The 15,621-nt window shown below is 40.9% G+C and overlaps 1 protein-coding gene across 1 annotated transcript in view; it reads right to left on the bottom strand.

Annotated features, from left to right (window-relative positions):
• Positions 1-2,689: 2,689 nt before the first annotated feature.
• Positions 2,690-15,621, bottom strand: part of SEC22B (SEC22 homolog B, vesicle trafficking protein) — a 173,593-nt gene continuing 160,661 nt past the window's right edge. The window contains exons 4-5 of the mRNA XM_069737155.1: positions 3,525-3,671; positions 2,690-3,331 (exon numbers count right to left, since the gene is read on the bottom strand). Coding sequence (XP_069593256.1) covers positions 3,177-3,331; positions 3,525-3,671 — 302 coding nt within the window. The 3' untranslated portion in view covers positions 2,690-3,176. The remainder of the gene's footprint in view (positions 3,332-3,524; positions 3,672-15,621) is intronic.

Raw genomic sequence — 15,621 nt, 5'->3', positions numbered from 1 at the left:
TGTGTTGGGGTTAGTGCTGGAGGTAGAATTGAGGGATTTCCACTGTTTAGGCACATCAGGGGTCTCCAAACGCAACATGGCGCCACCATTGATTCCAGCCAATCTTGTATTCAAAAAGTCAAATGGTGCTCCCTCACTTTCGAGCCCCGACGTGTGCCCAAACAGTGGTTTACCCACACATATGGGGTATCAGCGTACTCAGGAGAAACTGGACAACAACTTTTGGGGTCCAATTTCTCCTGTAACCCTTGGGAAAATAAAAAATTCTGGGCTAAAAAATTATTTTTGAGGAAAGAAAACGTATTTATTATTTTCACGGCTCTGCGTTATAAACTTCTGTGAAGTACTTGGGGGTCCAAAGTGCTCACCACAAATCTAGATAAGTTCCTTTCGGGGTCTAGTTTCCAAAATGGGGTCAGTTGTGGGGGGTTTCTACTGTTTAGCCACATCAGGGTCTCTGCAAACGCAACGTGACGCCCGCAGAGCATTCCCTCAACGTCTTCATTTCAAAACGTCACTACTTCACTTCCGAGCCCGGGCATGTGCCCAAACAGTAGTTTACCCCCACATATGGGGTATCAGCGTACTCAGGAGAAACTGGACAACAACTTTCAAATTTCTCTTATTACTCTTGGGAAAATAAAAAATTGCGGGCTAAAAAATCATTTTTGAGAAAAGAACATTTTTTTTTATTTTCATGGCTCTGCGTTACAAACTTCAGTGAAGCAGTTGGGGGGTTCAAAGTGCTCACCACACATCTAGATTAGTTCCTTTGGGGGTCTAGTTTCCAAAATGGGGTCATTTGTGGGGGGATCTCCAATGTTTAGGCACACAGGGGCTCTCTAAACGTGACATGGTGTCCGCTAATGATTGGAGCTAATTTTCCATTTAAAAAGCCAAATGGCGTGCCTTCCCTTCCGAGCCCTGCCGTGGGCCCAAACAGTGGTTTACCCCCACATATGGGGTATCAGCGGACTCAGGACAAACTGGACAACAACATTTGGGGTCCAATTTCTCCTATTACCCTTGGCAAAATAGGAAATTCCAGGCTAAAAAATCATTTGTGAGGAAAGAAAAATTCTTTTTTATTTTCATGGCTCTGCGTTATAAACGTCTGTGAAGCACCTGGGGATTTAAAGTGCTCAATATGCATCTAGATAAGTTCCTTGGGGGGTCTAGTTTCCAAAATGGGGTCACTTGTGGGGGAGCTCCAATGTTTAGGCACACAGGGGCTCTCCAAACGTGACATGGTGTCCGCTAACAATTGGAGCTAATTTTCCATTCAAAAAGTCAAATGGCGCGCCTTCCCTTCCGAGCAGTGCCGTGTGCCCAAACAGTGGTTTACCCCCACATATGAGGTATCGGCGTACTCGGGAGAAATTGCCCAACAAATTTTAGGATCCATTTTATCCTATTGCCCATGTGAAAATGAAAAAATTGAGGCGAAAATAAATTTTTTGTGTACTTTTTCATTTTTACGGATCAATTTGTGAAGCACCTGAGGGTTTAAAGTGCTCACTAGGCATCTAGATAAGTTCCTTGGGGGGGTCCAGTTTCCAAAATGGGGTCACTTGTGGGGGATCTCCAATTTTTAGGCACACGGGGGCTCTCCAAACGTGACATGGTGTCCGCTAAAGAGTGGAGCCAATTTTTCATTCAAAAAGTCAAATGGTGCTCCTTCCCTTCCAAGCCCTGCCGTGCGCACAAACAGTGGTTTACCCCCACATATGAGGTATCAGCGTACTCAGGACAAATTGGACAACAACTTTCGTGGTTCAGTTTCTCCTTTTACCATTGGGAAAATAAAAAAATTGTTGCTAAAAGATCATTTTTGTGACTAAAAAGTTAAATGTTCATTTTTTTCCTTCCATGTTGCTTCTGCTGCTGTGAAGCACCTGAAGGGTTAATAAACTTCTTGAATGTGGTTTTGAGCACCTTGAGGGGTGCAGTTTTTAGAATGGTGTCACTTTTTGGTATTTTCAGCCATATCGTTGTAAAAATTAGAAATCGCTGGTCAAATTTTAACCCTTATAACTTCCTAGCAAAAAAAATGTTGTTTCCAAAATTGTGCTGATGTAAAGTATACATGTGGGAAATGTTATTTATTAACTATTTTGTGTCACATAACTCTCTGGTTTAACAGAATAAAAATTCAAAATGTGAAAATTCCGAAATTTTCAAAATTTTCGCCAAATTTCCGTTTTTATCACAAATAAACGCAGAATTTATTGACCTAAATTTACCACTAACATGAAGCCCAATATGTCACGAAAAAACAATCTCAGAACTGCTAGGATCCGTTGAAGCGTTCCTGAGTTATTACCTCATAAAGGGACACTGGTCAGAATTGCAAAAAACGGCCAGGTCATTAAGGTCAAAATAGGCTGGGTCATGAAGGGGTTAAGACAAATGCAATTGTATTATTGCCATCATTGAGACAAAATTAATACACATTTTCTGCAGACCATCTTTAATTTGAATTTGGCTCATAATATATATTTTAATTAAAATTGTTTCTAGTAAGTACAATATGGCTGTATGACTTGATAGGACTATTCTGTATATATCTAGGATGGCTCCCCTTCGCCATTATTTTACATCTATTTTTTAAAACACATATGAAGAGCGTTTTAGGCATACTTTCTTGTTTGAAATTGTCTTCCGTAAACCTCAATACGAGTGAAATAAATAAATTTCCCCTCAATAAGTTTTCTTTATAGTAATAGGTACAGAAGCACTACGGGGCAATCGGCAGAGTGAAAAAAAAATAGACTATCTACATAGACGGTAAATAAACAGAACTGTAAATAGATTGGCTGTTATTTGCAGTTGGTCATTTTATACAACAGGAAAAGTGTTAAAACAGAAAAGACAACGTAGATAATATGAAGTCACAAGTTGCATGAAGTGTATTCCAAAATGAATGTAGGAACAATACAGGAACACTTCGCCAACAGTCTTTCTAGTCTTGCCTTGTCTCCAAAAACAGATAAAAGTCTAATATTTATACAGTGTAATCCAATGCAAACGAACTAGAGTAATTTACAAGGTGTACCACTGTTAACTTCTTGGTGACAGGCCTCAAACTAACAAGTGACATTGAAAGATTAACCCATCCAAAGTTGCCATATATTCCTATTGTTGACTTTCACAGTTTGTTAGAAGATTCTTGTACTTCACAGCCACCAAAATCGGACATAAACTATCAACATGACTGAAAATACAGCAACTGCAGCCAGTTTAGCATAGGTGGAGCGCATGTTCAGGTACTTTGCATCTTGACGGTATTTTTTTGACAAGGTTGAGAGATTGCTGGCCTTTGTATCCAGTGCTGAAAAAGAAGTAAACAATAAAAAAATTACCCAATGAATTTCTTAGGCAATTGCCAATGTGATAATGGCGTTTTCCAAGAAAAATAAGGATGATTACAGATACCAGCCAGTATGGCACGTGACAGATATGCAAACATACTGCCAGTCCATCTGAGGCGGGCTGCCTGCAGCCACTATGGTGAAATGACCTACCTGATAAGGCTTCACCACGAAGCAGTACTTCTTCAATGTTTGCCACCATGATCCTTTGAACATCTTGTAACTCAGTGTTGATTGAACCCAAGTTTCTTCTAGCTCTACTGTCAATATAGGTCTTCTTTGTCTTCTGAATATAATTATCTACAAGTTCATACAAAACAATTCCAATTAGTGATTTAATCTGTTTCATCATTAATCTTTTGCAATTCTCTTTGACTCATAATTTTTTTACATTTAAAGACAGATTTTTCCTACAGCTCCAGTGCACAGCTATGGCGGCGACTTGTGCGCCCTCGTATGCCAATTTGTTCCAGGGGCTGTGGAGAATTGGTTTATGAGTTGGAGGACTTTGCTGCCGTGATCTCATGGTCCAGATATATTGATGATATTTTCATCTGGAAAGGGACTGAAGATTCATTGATCTCCTTTTTAACCCCTTTCCAACCTCCGCCGTACTATTACGGTGGAGGTCGGGTCCCCTGCTTTGATGTGGGCTCTGGCGCTGAGCCCACCTCAAAGCTGGGACATGTCAGCTGCTTTGAACAGCTGACATGTGCCCGCAATAGCGGCGGGTGAAATCGCGATTCAAAAAAAAAAAATTAGAAACCCCAGAATTACGTTTTTTTGTCGCCGCGACATTGCATTAAAATGTAATAACGGGCGATCAAAAGAACGTATCTGCACAAAAGTGGTATCATTAAAAACGCCAGCTCGGTACTCAAAAAATAAGCCCTCAACTGACCCAAGATCCCGAAAAATGGAGACAATACGGGTAACGGAAAATTGCACAATTTTTTTAATTTTTTTTTAGTAAAGTTTGGAATTTCTTTTTACCACTTAGATAAAACGTAACCTAGACATGTTTGGTGTCTATGAACTCGTAATGACCTGGAGAATCAAAATGGCAGGTCAGTTTTAGCATTTATTGAACCTAGCAAAAAAGACAAGCAAAAAACAAGTGTGGGATTGCATTTTTATTGCAATTTCACCGCACTTGGAATTTTTCCCCCGTTTTCTAGTACACGACATGCTAAAACCAATGATGTCGTTGAAAAGTGCAACTTGTCCCGCAAAAAACAAGCCCACAACATGGCCATATTGACGGAAAAATAAAAAAGTTATGGCTCTGGAAAGGAGAGGAGTGAAAAACGAGAACGCAAAAACGGAAAAGGGCACGGGCATGAAGAGGTTACTGAATGATAACTCGCTTAATATTAATCTTGCTTGGAAGTACAGTAAGAAAAGAGTGGAGCTTCTTGATGTACTTATTGAAATTGACATATATAGATTTCTGATTATGGATGTATATCGGAAAGAAAGGGCTACTAACACTCTCCATCACACAACCCTGCCGTCCTGGTAAGACAATTTTTACGTATGAGACATATATGATCTGATGATAAGAAATTCGAGAATCAGGCTCAAATTTTGATGTAGAACTTCAAACATCGGGGTTATAACCACAAATATATTAGAGCAGATTATGGCGTGCAAAAGTTACACCTAGGAACCAATTATTGATGGAAAAAAGTAAAATCTATACAACAAGAACAACCAGTCGGGTTAATAACAGATTTTAATTCTAGATGGACAGATATTTTGCAGATATTGAGAAAACATTGGTGAGTTCTTAGGGCGGACGATGACTTTTATCAGGTATCTACCAAAAGCTCCATCAATTACCTGGAGATGCTCCAAAAATCTAAAAAATATACTGACTCGTAGTCATTATGTGGCTCCCCAAAAATATTTTTTTCTCGGATAAAGTAGGCCCAAAATGGGGCTATTTTAAATGTGGTGACTGTTCAGGCTGTAGCTACAGTTATATGAAAAAGTTTGGGCACCCCTATTAATCTTAACCCCTTTCTGCCATTGGACGTACTATTCCGTCCATGTGGGGTGTGCCTTAATTCTCAAGGACGGAATAGTACGTCCAGCGCGATTGGCCGCGGTCGCGGCCGGGTGTCAGTTGCCTATCGCAGCTGACATCCGGCACTATGTGCCAGGAGCGGTCACGGACCGCCCCCGGCACATTAACCGGCACATTAACCCCCGGGACACCGCGATCAAACATGATCGTGGTGTGCCGGCGGTACAGGGAAGCATCGCGCAGGGAGGGGGCTCCCTGCGGGCTTCCCTGAGACCCCCGCAGCAACGCGATGTGATCCCGTTGCTGTGAGGGTCTCTTACCTTCCTCCCTGCAGCAGCCCCGGATCCAAAATGGTTGCGGCATCCGGGTCCTGCAGGGAGGGAGGTGGCTTACCAAGTGCCTGCTCAGAGCAGGCGCTTGGTAAGCCTGCAGCGCTGTAAGTCAGATCGGTGATCTGACAGAGTGCTGTGCAGACTGTCAGATCAGCGATCTGTGATGTCCCCCCCCCTGGGACAAAGTAAAAAAAAAATGTCCACATGTGTAAAAAAAAAAAAAAAATCCTAAATAAAGAAGAAAAAAATATTATTCCCATAAATACATTTCTTTATCTAAATTAAAAAAACAAATAATAAAAGTATACATACTTAGTATCGCCGCGTCCGTAACGACTCAACCTATAAAACTGTCCCACTAGTTAACCCCTTCAGTAAACACCGTAAGAAAAAAAAAAAACACGAGGCAAAAAACTACGCTTTATTATCATACCGCCGAACAAAAAGTGGAATAACACGCGATCAAAAAAAGACAGATATAAATAACCATGGTACCGCTGAAAACGTCATCTTGTCCCGCAAAAAACGAGCCGCCATACAGCATCATCAGCAAATAAATAAAAAAGTTATAGTCCTCAGAATAACGCGATGCAAAAATAATTCTTTTTTCTATAAAATAGTTTTTATCGTATAAAAGCGCCAAAACATAAAAAAATGATATAAATGAGGTATCGCTGTAAACGTACTGACCGAAGAATAAAACTGCTTTATCAATTTTACCAAATGCGGAACGGTATAAACGCCTCCCCCAAAAGAAATTCATGAATAGCTGGTTTTTGGTCATTCTGCCTCACAAAAATCGGAATAAAAAGCGATCAAAAAATGTCACGTGCCCGAAAATGTTACCAATAAAAACGTCAACTGGTCCCGCAAAAAACAAGACCTCACATGACTCTGTGGACTCAAATATGGAAAAATTATAGGTCTCAAAATGTGGTAACGCAAAAAATATTTTATGCAATAAAAAGCGTCTTTCAGTGTGTGTCTGCCAATCATAAAAATCTGCTAAAAAACCCGCTATAAAAGTAAATCAAACCCCCCTTCATCACCCCCTTAGTTAGGGAAAAATTAAAAAAATGTATTTATTTACATTTTCCCATTCGGGTTAGGGCTAGGGTTAAGGCTACAGGTTGGGGCTAAAGTTAAGGTTGGGGCTAAAGTTAGGGTTAGGGTTGGGGCTAAAGTTAGGGTTAGGATTACATTTACGGTGGGAATAGGGTTGGGATCAGGGTTGTGTCTGGGTTAGAGGTGTGGTTAGGGTTACCATGGGGATTAGGGTTAGGGGGGTGTTAGGATTAGGGTTTCAGTTATAATTGGGGGGTTTCCACTGTTTAGGCACATCAGGGGCTCTCCAAACACGACATGGCGTCCGATCTCAATGCCAGCCAATTCTGCGTTGAAAAAGTAAAACAGTGCTCCTTCCCTTCTCAGCTCTCCCGTGTGCCCAAACAGGGGTTTACCCCAACATATGGGGTATCAGCGTACTCAGGACAAATTGGACAACAACTTTTGGGGTCCAATTTCTCCTGTTATCCACGGCTCTGCGTTATAAACTGTAGTGAAACACTGGGGGGCTCAAAGTTCTCACAACACATCTAGATAAGTTCCTTGGGGGGGTCTAGTTTCCAATATGGGGTCACTTGTGGGGGGTTTCTACTGTTTGGGTAAATTAGGGGCTCTGCAAACGCAATGTGACGCCTGCAGACCAATCCATCTAAGTCTGCATTCCAAATGATTCTCCTTCCCTTCCGAGCTCTGCCATGTGCTCAAACGGTGGTGCCCCCCCACATATCTGGTATCAGCGTACTCAGGACAAACTGGACAACAATATTTAGGGTCCAATTTCTCCTGTTACCCTTGGGAAAATACAAAACTAAAAGCTAAAAAATAATTTTTTTGGAAAAAAATATTTTTTATTTGCACGGCTCTGCGTTATAAACTGTAGTGAAACACTTGGGGGTTCAAAGCTCTCACAACACATCTAGATAAGTTCCTTAGGGGGTCTACTTTCCAAAATGGTGTCACTTGTGGGGGTTTCTACGGTTTAGGTACATTAGGGGCTCTGCAAACGCAATGTGACACCTGCAGACCATTCCATCTAAGTCTGCATTCCAAATGGCGCTCCTTCCCTTCCGAGCCCTCCCATGCGCCCAAACGGTGATTCCCCCCCACATATGGGGTATCAGCATACTCAGGACAAATTGGACAACTTTTGGGGTCCAATTTCTTCCCTTACACTTGGAAAAATAAAAAATTGGGGGCGAAAAGATAATTTTTGTGGAAAAATATGATTTTTTATTTTACGGTTCTGCATTTTAAACTTCAGTGAAGCACTTGGTGGGTCAAAGTGCTCACCACACCTCTAGATAAGCTCCTAAGGGGGTATACTTTCCAAAATAGTGTCATTTGTGGGGGGGGTTTCAATGTTTAGGCACATCAGTGGCTCTCCAAACCTAACATGGCGTCCCATGTCAATTCCAGTCAATTTTGCATTGAAAAGTCAAATGGCGCTCCTTCGCTTCCGAGCTCTGTCATGCGCCCAAACAGTGGTTTACCCCCACATATGGGGTATCGGTGTACTCAGGACAAATTGTACAACAACTTTTGGGTCCATTTTCTCCTGTTACCCTTGGAAAAATAAAACAAATTGGAGCTGAATTAAATTTTTTGTGAAAAAAAGTTAAATGTTCATTTTTATTTAAACATTCCAAAAATTCCTGTGAAACACCTGAAGGGTTAATAAAGTTCCTGAATGTGGTTTTGAGCACCTTGAGGGATGCAGTTTTTAGAATGGTGTCACACTTGGGTATTTTCTATCATATAGACCCCTCAAAATGACTTCAAATGAGATGTGGTCCCTAAAAAAAATGGTGTTGTAAAAATGAGAAATTGCTGGTCAACTTTTAACCCGTATAACTCCCTAGCAAAAAAAAAAAATTTGGTTCCAAAATTGTGCTGATAATAAGTAACATTTATCACGTGTACTTTACAAGTATTTTGTGTGACATATCTCTGTGATTTAATTGCATAAAAATTCAAAGTTGGAAAATTGCGAAATTTTCTAAATTTTCGCCAAATTTCAGTTTTTTTCACAAATAAACGCAGGTAATATCAAAGAAATTTTACCACTATCATGAAATACAATATGTCACGAGAAAACAATGTCAGAATCACTGGGATCCTTTGAAGCGTTCCAGAGTTATAACCTCATAAAGGGACAGTGGTCAGAATTGTAAAAATTGTCCTGAATATCTTCAACCTCTTATTCCAAGAATTCCTGGTAATCTCAAAGATACCTCAATAGTTTTGAAGGTTTTTGACACGTTTCAATGGTGTCACAATTATTTCTTTGTAACCTGTGATGTCACAAATCTATATTCATGCATTCCCCACTCCTTGGCCACGACAGCTATTGAATATCATGGGGTCTAAATTCTCCCCATCTCTTGCCATTTTATTCATGGCGTGGTGGGAAGAAATTTACATATTTACAGAGGATAATCCATTTCACTCATACCTTAATTGGTACGGGAGATATGTGGATGATATCTTGCTAATTTGGCAGGTTGATGTGACTCACTTTTCTAATTTCATATCTTAGGCCTCTTTCACACGTCAGTGTCTCCGGTACGTGTACTGACAGTTTTCTCACGTACCGGAGACACTGACACACGTAGGTCCTTCACGCGCTCATTCTTAGGAAGGGAAGCATGGCGGTTGCAGCGGTTACAACCAGGGAGTGTCCGAGGGTGAGTATAGCCATATTTTTTATTTTTATTCTTTATTTTACATGTGACTCTTCATCCCGATACCGATTCCCGATATCGCAAAAATATCGGAACTCGGTATCGGAATTCCGATACCGCAAATATTGGCCGATACCCGATACTTGCGGTATCGGAATGCTCAACACTAACGTAGACCCATTCAAATGAATGGGTCTATGCACATGTCTCCGTGTTTTCACAGACCAGGTGTCCGTGTGCAAAACACGGAGACATGTCCGCTTTTCTCCGGCAGCAGGTACCGCAATACGTCCCGCACACGTGAACACAGAGAACAGTGTGCACTCTCCTCCGTGTGCACGTACCGCCCGCAGGAGAGACAGCGCTACAGTAAGCGCTGTCCCCCCTGTGTGTGGTGCTGAAGGCGGCATTCATCTCTTCTCGTCGGGCAAACAGGGCATCTTTATGGCTTTCCACTGTCTTGAGAGTTTATGAGGCATGGGGTCCATCTTGAGTACGCTGTATCTGCGGTATGAATGGTAATGTATTTTTGTTGGTGCATGACTGGCTTCATGGTAACCTTAGGAGGAATTGTTTTTCAGGGGTTGTGTAACGGATTTTTTTTCTTCCAAATGGGCATTTAACCCATTATTAGTATGCTGTATATGGTATATTTTCCCTGTTTAATAATTAATAATTTATGGTTATAAATCCCTCTCCGATATTTGGTGCCAATCATCAACTATATTGCAATTGCTGCTGGAAAAATATATTTGAATTTTTCTATTACTCTGTACTCAACCTTTGGTACCCCATGGTCCTTTATATATATATATTTCTGAATATTTGGTATTATGTAGCTATATGATGTACCCATTTGGTTATAATCACACTGAGCGGCGTTAATGTTTTTTAATTGTTTTTATACGTCCATGTTGTAGGTTTTGGTGTGCAATAAAAATATTTTGTTACTTTGTTATAAGGTGATCCCTGCTTTTGTGTTAGTCTTCTTGTTCTTGGATTAGTGCATTCATCTCTTCTCCTCGCAGGAGAGAAGAGATGAAAAGTCAATTTTTTTTCTTCTTAAAAATATAGTTTGGGTCACCTCCCGCCTCCCATCCCCTGTGCGCCCGCCGGCTTGCAGAAAAATACTCACTCAGCGCATATTAATCACTGTAATGAGCTGTACCATGTGACCGCTCACACAGGACAAGCTGCCGGCGGCTGCTGAGAGGAGACATCGCAGGAGCTGGGTGAGTATTTTTCTGCAAGTCGGCGGGCGCACAGGGGATGGGAGGTGGGAGGTGACCCACAAACTTTATTTTTAACTAAAAAAATAAAAAAACCTTGATTTTACATTCCTTCCCTCCAGCGAACGCTGCTGGGGAGAAGGAATGAATGCCGGCTTCAGCACCAAAAGCAGGGGACAGCGCTTAACTGTAGCGCTGTCTCCTGCAGGTCCTCAGGCGGCACATGGCTGCCACACGTGTGCCACAATGATGTGCCACGTGAGCACACTGACACGGATAACTCCGGTACCGATTTTTCCAGTACCGTAATTATCTGGAAGTGTGAAAGAGGCCTTACTTGAATAATAACAAATGTAACTTGTGTTTTACTTGTGGTATTCCATCAAATGAAGTCCCCTTTCTAGACGTGCTTCTCACAGGCAGCAACATAACACACAGGGCTAATACCTCTCTTTACAGAAAAAACAATTCTGGTAACACGATCCTGATGTCTTCAAGCGCACATCCCTGACACACCATTCATGCTATTCCTAGGGGCGAGCTCACTAGAGTGAGAAGAATCTGCTCCAACGAGGAAAGTTTTCACAAGAAGAGCAGTGCTATTACTAACAGGCTGCTTGACAGGGGATACAAAAAAACCTATCATAAAACACACACACAGAAATGTTTCCAAAATCCCATGTGCTGATTTACTATATTCTGATAACACAAATCTAAATGACATTTCTGAAACACAGGTTACGTTTTCCACTACTTATAGTAGTCAGTACAATAAAATCAGGCAGATAATACTCTAATATCTCCCTATAGTCAATCAGGATAAATCCTTATACACAATCCTCCAGAATGGATGCAGAATAAAACTGTCCCACTAGTTAACCCCTTCAGTAAACACCGTAAGAAAAAAAAAAAAACACGAGGCAAAAAACTACGCTTTATTATCATACCGCCGAACAAAAAGTGGAATAACACGCGATCAAAAAAAGACAGATATAAATAACCATGGTACCGCTGAAAACGTCATCTTGTCCCGCAAAAAACGAGCCGCCATACAGCATCATCAGCAAATAAATAAAAAAGTTATAGTCCTCAGAATAAAGCGATGCAAAAATAATTCTTTTTTCTATAAAATAGTTTTTATCGTATAAAAGCGCCAAAACATAAAAAAATGATATAAATGAGGTATCGCTGTAAACGTACTGACCGAAGAATAAAACTGCTTTATCAATTTTACCAAATGCGGAACGGTATAAACGCCTCCCCCAAAAGAAATTCATGAATAGCTGGTTTTTGGTCATTCTACCTCACAAAAATCGGAATAAAAAGCGATCAAAAAATGTCACGTGCCCGAAAATGTTACCAATAAAAACGTCAACTGGTCCCGCAAAAAACAAGACCTCACATGACTCTGTGGACTCAAATATGGAAAAATTATAGGTCTCAAAATGTGGTAACGCAAAAAATATTTTATGCAATAAAAAGCGTCTTTCAGTGTGTGTCTGCCAATCATAAAAATCTGCTAAAAAACCCGCTATAAAAGTAAATCAAACCCCCCTTCATCACCCCCTTAGTTAGGGAAAAATTAAAAAAATGTATTTATTTACATTTTCCCATTCGGGTTAGGGCTAGGGTTAAGGCTACAGGTTGGGGCTAAAGTTAAGGTTGGGGCTAAAGTTAGGGTTAGGGTTGGGGCTAAAGTTAGGGTTAGGATTACATTTACGGTGGGAATAGGGTTGGGATCAGGGTTGTGTCTGGGTTAGAGGTGTGGTTAGGGTTACCATGGGGATTAGGGTTAGGGGGGTGTTAGGATTAGGGTTTCAGTTATAATTGGGGGGTTTCCACTGTTTAGGCACATCAGGGGCTCTCCAAACACGACATAGCGTCCGATCTCAATGCCAGCCAATTCTGCGTTGAAAAAGTAAAACAGTGCTCCTTCCCTTCTCAGCTCTCCCGTGTGCCCAAACAGGGGTTTACCCCAACATATGGGGTATCAGCGTACTCAGGACAAATTGGACAACAACTTTTGGGGTCCAATTTCTCCTGTTATCCACGGCTCTGCGTTATAAACTGTAGTGAAACACTGGGGGGCTCAAAGTTCTCACAACACATCTAGATAAGTTCCTTGGGGGGGTCTAGTTTCCAATATGGGGTCACTTGTGGGGGGTTTCTACTGTTTGGGTAAATTAGGGGCTCTGCAAACGCAATGTGACGCCTGCAGACCAATCCATCTAAGTCTGCATTCCAAATGATTCTCCTTCCCTTCCGAGCTCTGCCATGTGCTCAAACGGTGGTGCCCCCCCACATATCTGGTATCAGCGTACTCAGGACAAATTGGACAACAATATTTAGGGTCCAATTTCTACTGTTACCCTTGGGAAAATACAAAACTAAAAGCTAAAAAATAATTTTTTTGGAAAAAAATATTTTTTATTTGCACGGCTCTGCGTTATAAACTGTAGTGAAACACTTGGGGGTTCAAAGCTCTCACAACACATCTAGATAAGTTCCTTAGGGGGTCTACTTTCCAAAATGGTGTCACTTGTGGGGGTTTCTACGGTTTAGGTACATTAGGGGCTCTGCAAACGCAATGTGACACCTGCAGACCATTCCATCTAAGTCTGCATTCCAAATGGCGCTCCTTCCCTTCCGAGCCCTCCCATGCGCCCAAACGGTGATTCCCCCCCACATATGGGGTATCAGCATACTCAGGACAAATTGGACAACTTTTGGGGTCCAATTTCTTCCCTTACACTTGGAAAAATAAAAAATTGGGGGCGAAAAGATAATTTTTGTGGAAAAATATGATTTTTTATTTTACGGTTCTGCATTATAAACTTCAGTGAAGCACTTGGTGGGTCAAAGTGCTCACCACACCTCTAGATAAGCTCCTAAGGGGGTATACTTTCCAAAATAGTGTCATTTGTGGGGGGGGTTTCAATGTTTAGGCACATCAGTGGCTCTCCAAACCTAACATGGCGTCCCATGTCAATTCCAGTCAATTTTGCATTGAAAAGTCAAATGGCGCTCCTTCGCTTCCGAGCTCTGTCATGCGCCCAAACAGTGGTTTACCCCCACATATGGGGTATCGGTGTACTCAGGACAAATTGTACAACAACTTTTGGGTCCATTTTCTCCTGTTACCCTTGGAAAAATAAAACAAATTGGAGCTGAATTAAATTTTTTGTGAAAAAAAGTTAAATGTTCATTTTTATTTAAACATTCCAAAAATTCCTGTGAAACACCTGAAGGGTTAATAAAGTTCCTGAATGTGGTTTTGAGCACCTTGAGGGATGCAGTTTTTAGAATGGTGTCACACTTGGGTATTTTCTATCATATAGACCCCTCAAAATGACTTCAAATGAGATGTGGTCCCTAAAAAAAATGGTGTTGTAAAAATGAGAAATTGCTGGTCAACTTTTAACCCGTATAACTCCCTAGCAAAAAAAAAAAATTTGGTTCCAAAATTGTGCTGATAATAAGTAACATTTATCACGTGTACTTTACAAGTATTTTGTGTGACATATCTCTGTGATTTAATTGCATAAAAATTCAAAGTTGGAAAATTGCGAAATTTTCTAAATTTTCGCCAAATTTCAGTTTTTTTCACAAATAAACGCAGGTAATATCAAATAAATTTTACGACTATCATGAAATACAATATGTCACGAGAAAACAATGTCAGAATCACTGGGATCCTTTGAAGCGTTCCAGAGTTATAACCTCATAAAGGGACAGTGGTCAGAATAGTAAAAATTGTCCTGGTCATTAACGTGCAAACCACCCTTGGGGGTAAAGGGGTTAAGCTTAATGTTTTATAAAAATTGTTTTTTTTGCAACAGCTATTTCAGTTTCATATATCTAATAACTGTTGGACACAGTAATGTTTCTGCCTTGAAATGAGGTTTATTGTACTAACAGAAAATGTGCAATCTGCATTCAAACAAAATTTGACAGGTGCATAAGTATGGGCACCCTTATCATTTTCTTGTTTTAAATACTCCTACCTAGTTTTTACTGACTTACTAAGGCACTTTTTTTGGTTTTCTAACCTCATTGAGCTTTGAACTTCATAGCCAGGTGTATGCAATCATGAGAAAAGCTACTTAAAGTGGCCACTTGCAAGTTGTTCTCCTGTTTGAATCTCCTCTGAAGAGTGGCATCATGGGCTCCTCAAAACAACTGTCTAATGATCTATAAACAAAGATTATTCAACATAGTTGTTTAGGGGAAGGATACAAAAAGCTGTCTCAGAGATTTAACCTGTCAATTTCCACTGTGAGGAACATAGTAAGGAAATGGAAGAACACAGGTACAGTTCTTGTTAAGGCCAGAAGTGGCAGGCCAAGAAAAACATCAGAAAGGCAGAGAAGAATGGTGAGATCAGTCAAGGACAATCCTCAGACCACCTCCAGAGAGCTGCAGCATCAACTTGCTGCAGATGGTGTCAATGTGCATCGGTCAACTATACAACGCACTTTGCACAAGGAGAAGCTGTTTGGGAATGTGATGCGAAAGAAGCCGTTTCTGCAAATACGCCACAAACAGAGTCGGCTGAGGTATGCAAAAGCACATTTGGAGAAGCCAATTTATTTTTGGAAGAAGGTCCTGTGGACTGATGAAACCAAGATTGAGTTGTTGGTCATACAAAAAGGCGTAATGCATGGCGGCCAAAAAACACAGCATTCCAAGAAAAACACTTGCTACCCACAGTAAAAATTTGGTGGAGGTTCCATCATGCTTTGGGGCTGTGTGGCCAATGCCGGCACCGGGAATCTTGTTAAAGTTAAGGGACGCATGGATTCCTCTCAGTATCAGCAGATTCTTGACAATAATGTTCATGAATCAGTGACAAAGTTGAAGTTACGCAGGGAATGGATCTTTCAGCAAGACAATGATCCAAAACAGCTCTCCAAA

This window comes from Ranitomeya imitator, chromosome 8, assembly GCF_032444005.1.
Source record: "Ranitomeya imitator isolate aRanImi1 chromosome 8, aRanImi1.pri, whole genome shotgun sequence".
NCBI classification, from domain to species: Eukaryota; Metazoa; Chordata; class Amphibia; order Anura; family Dendrobatidae; genus Ranitomeya; species Ranitomeya imitator.
Note: the sequence above shows the minus strand (reverse complement) of the source record. Positions and strands in the feature narration are given on the sequence as shown.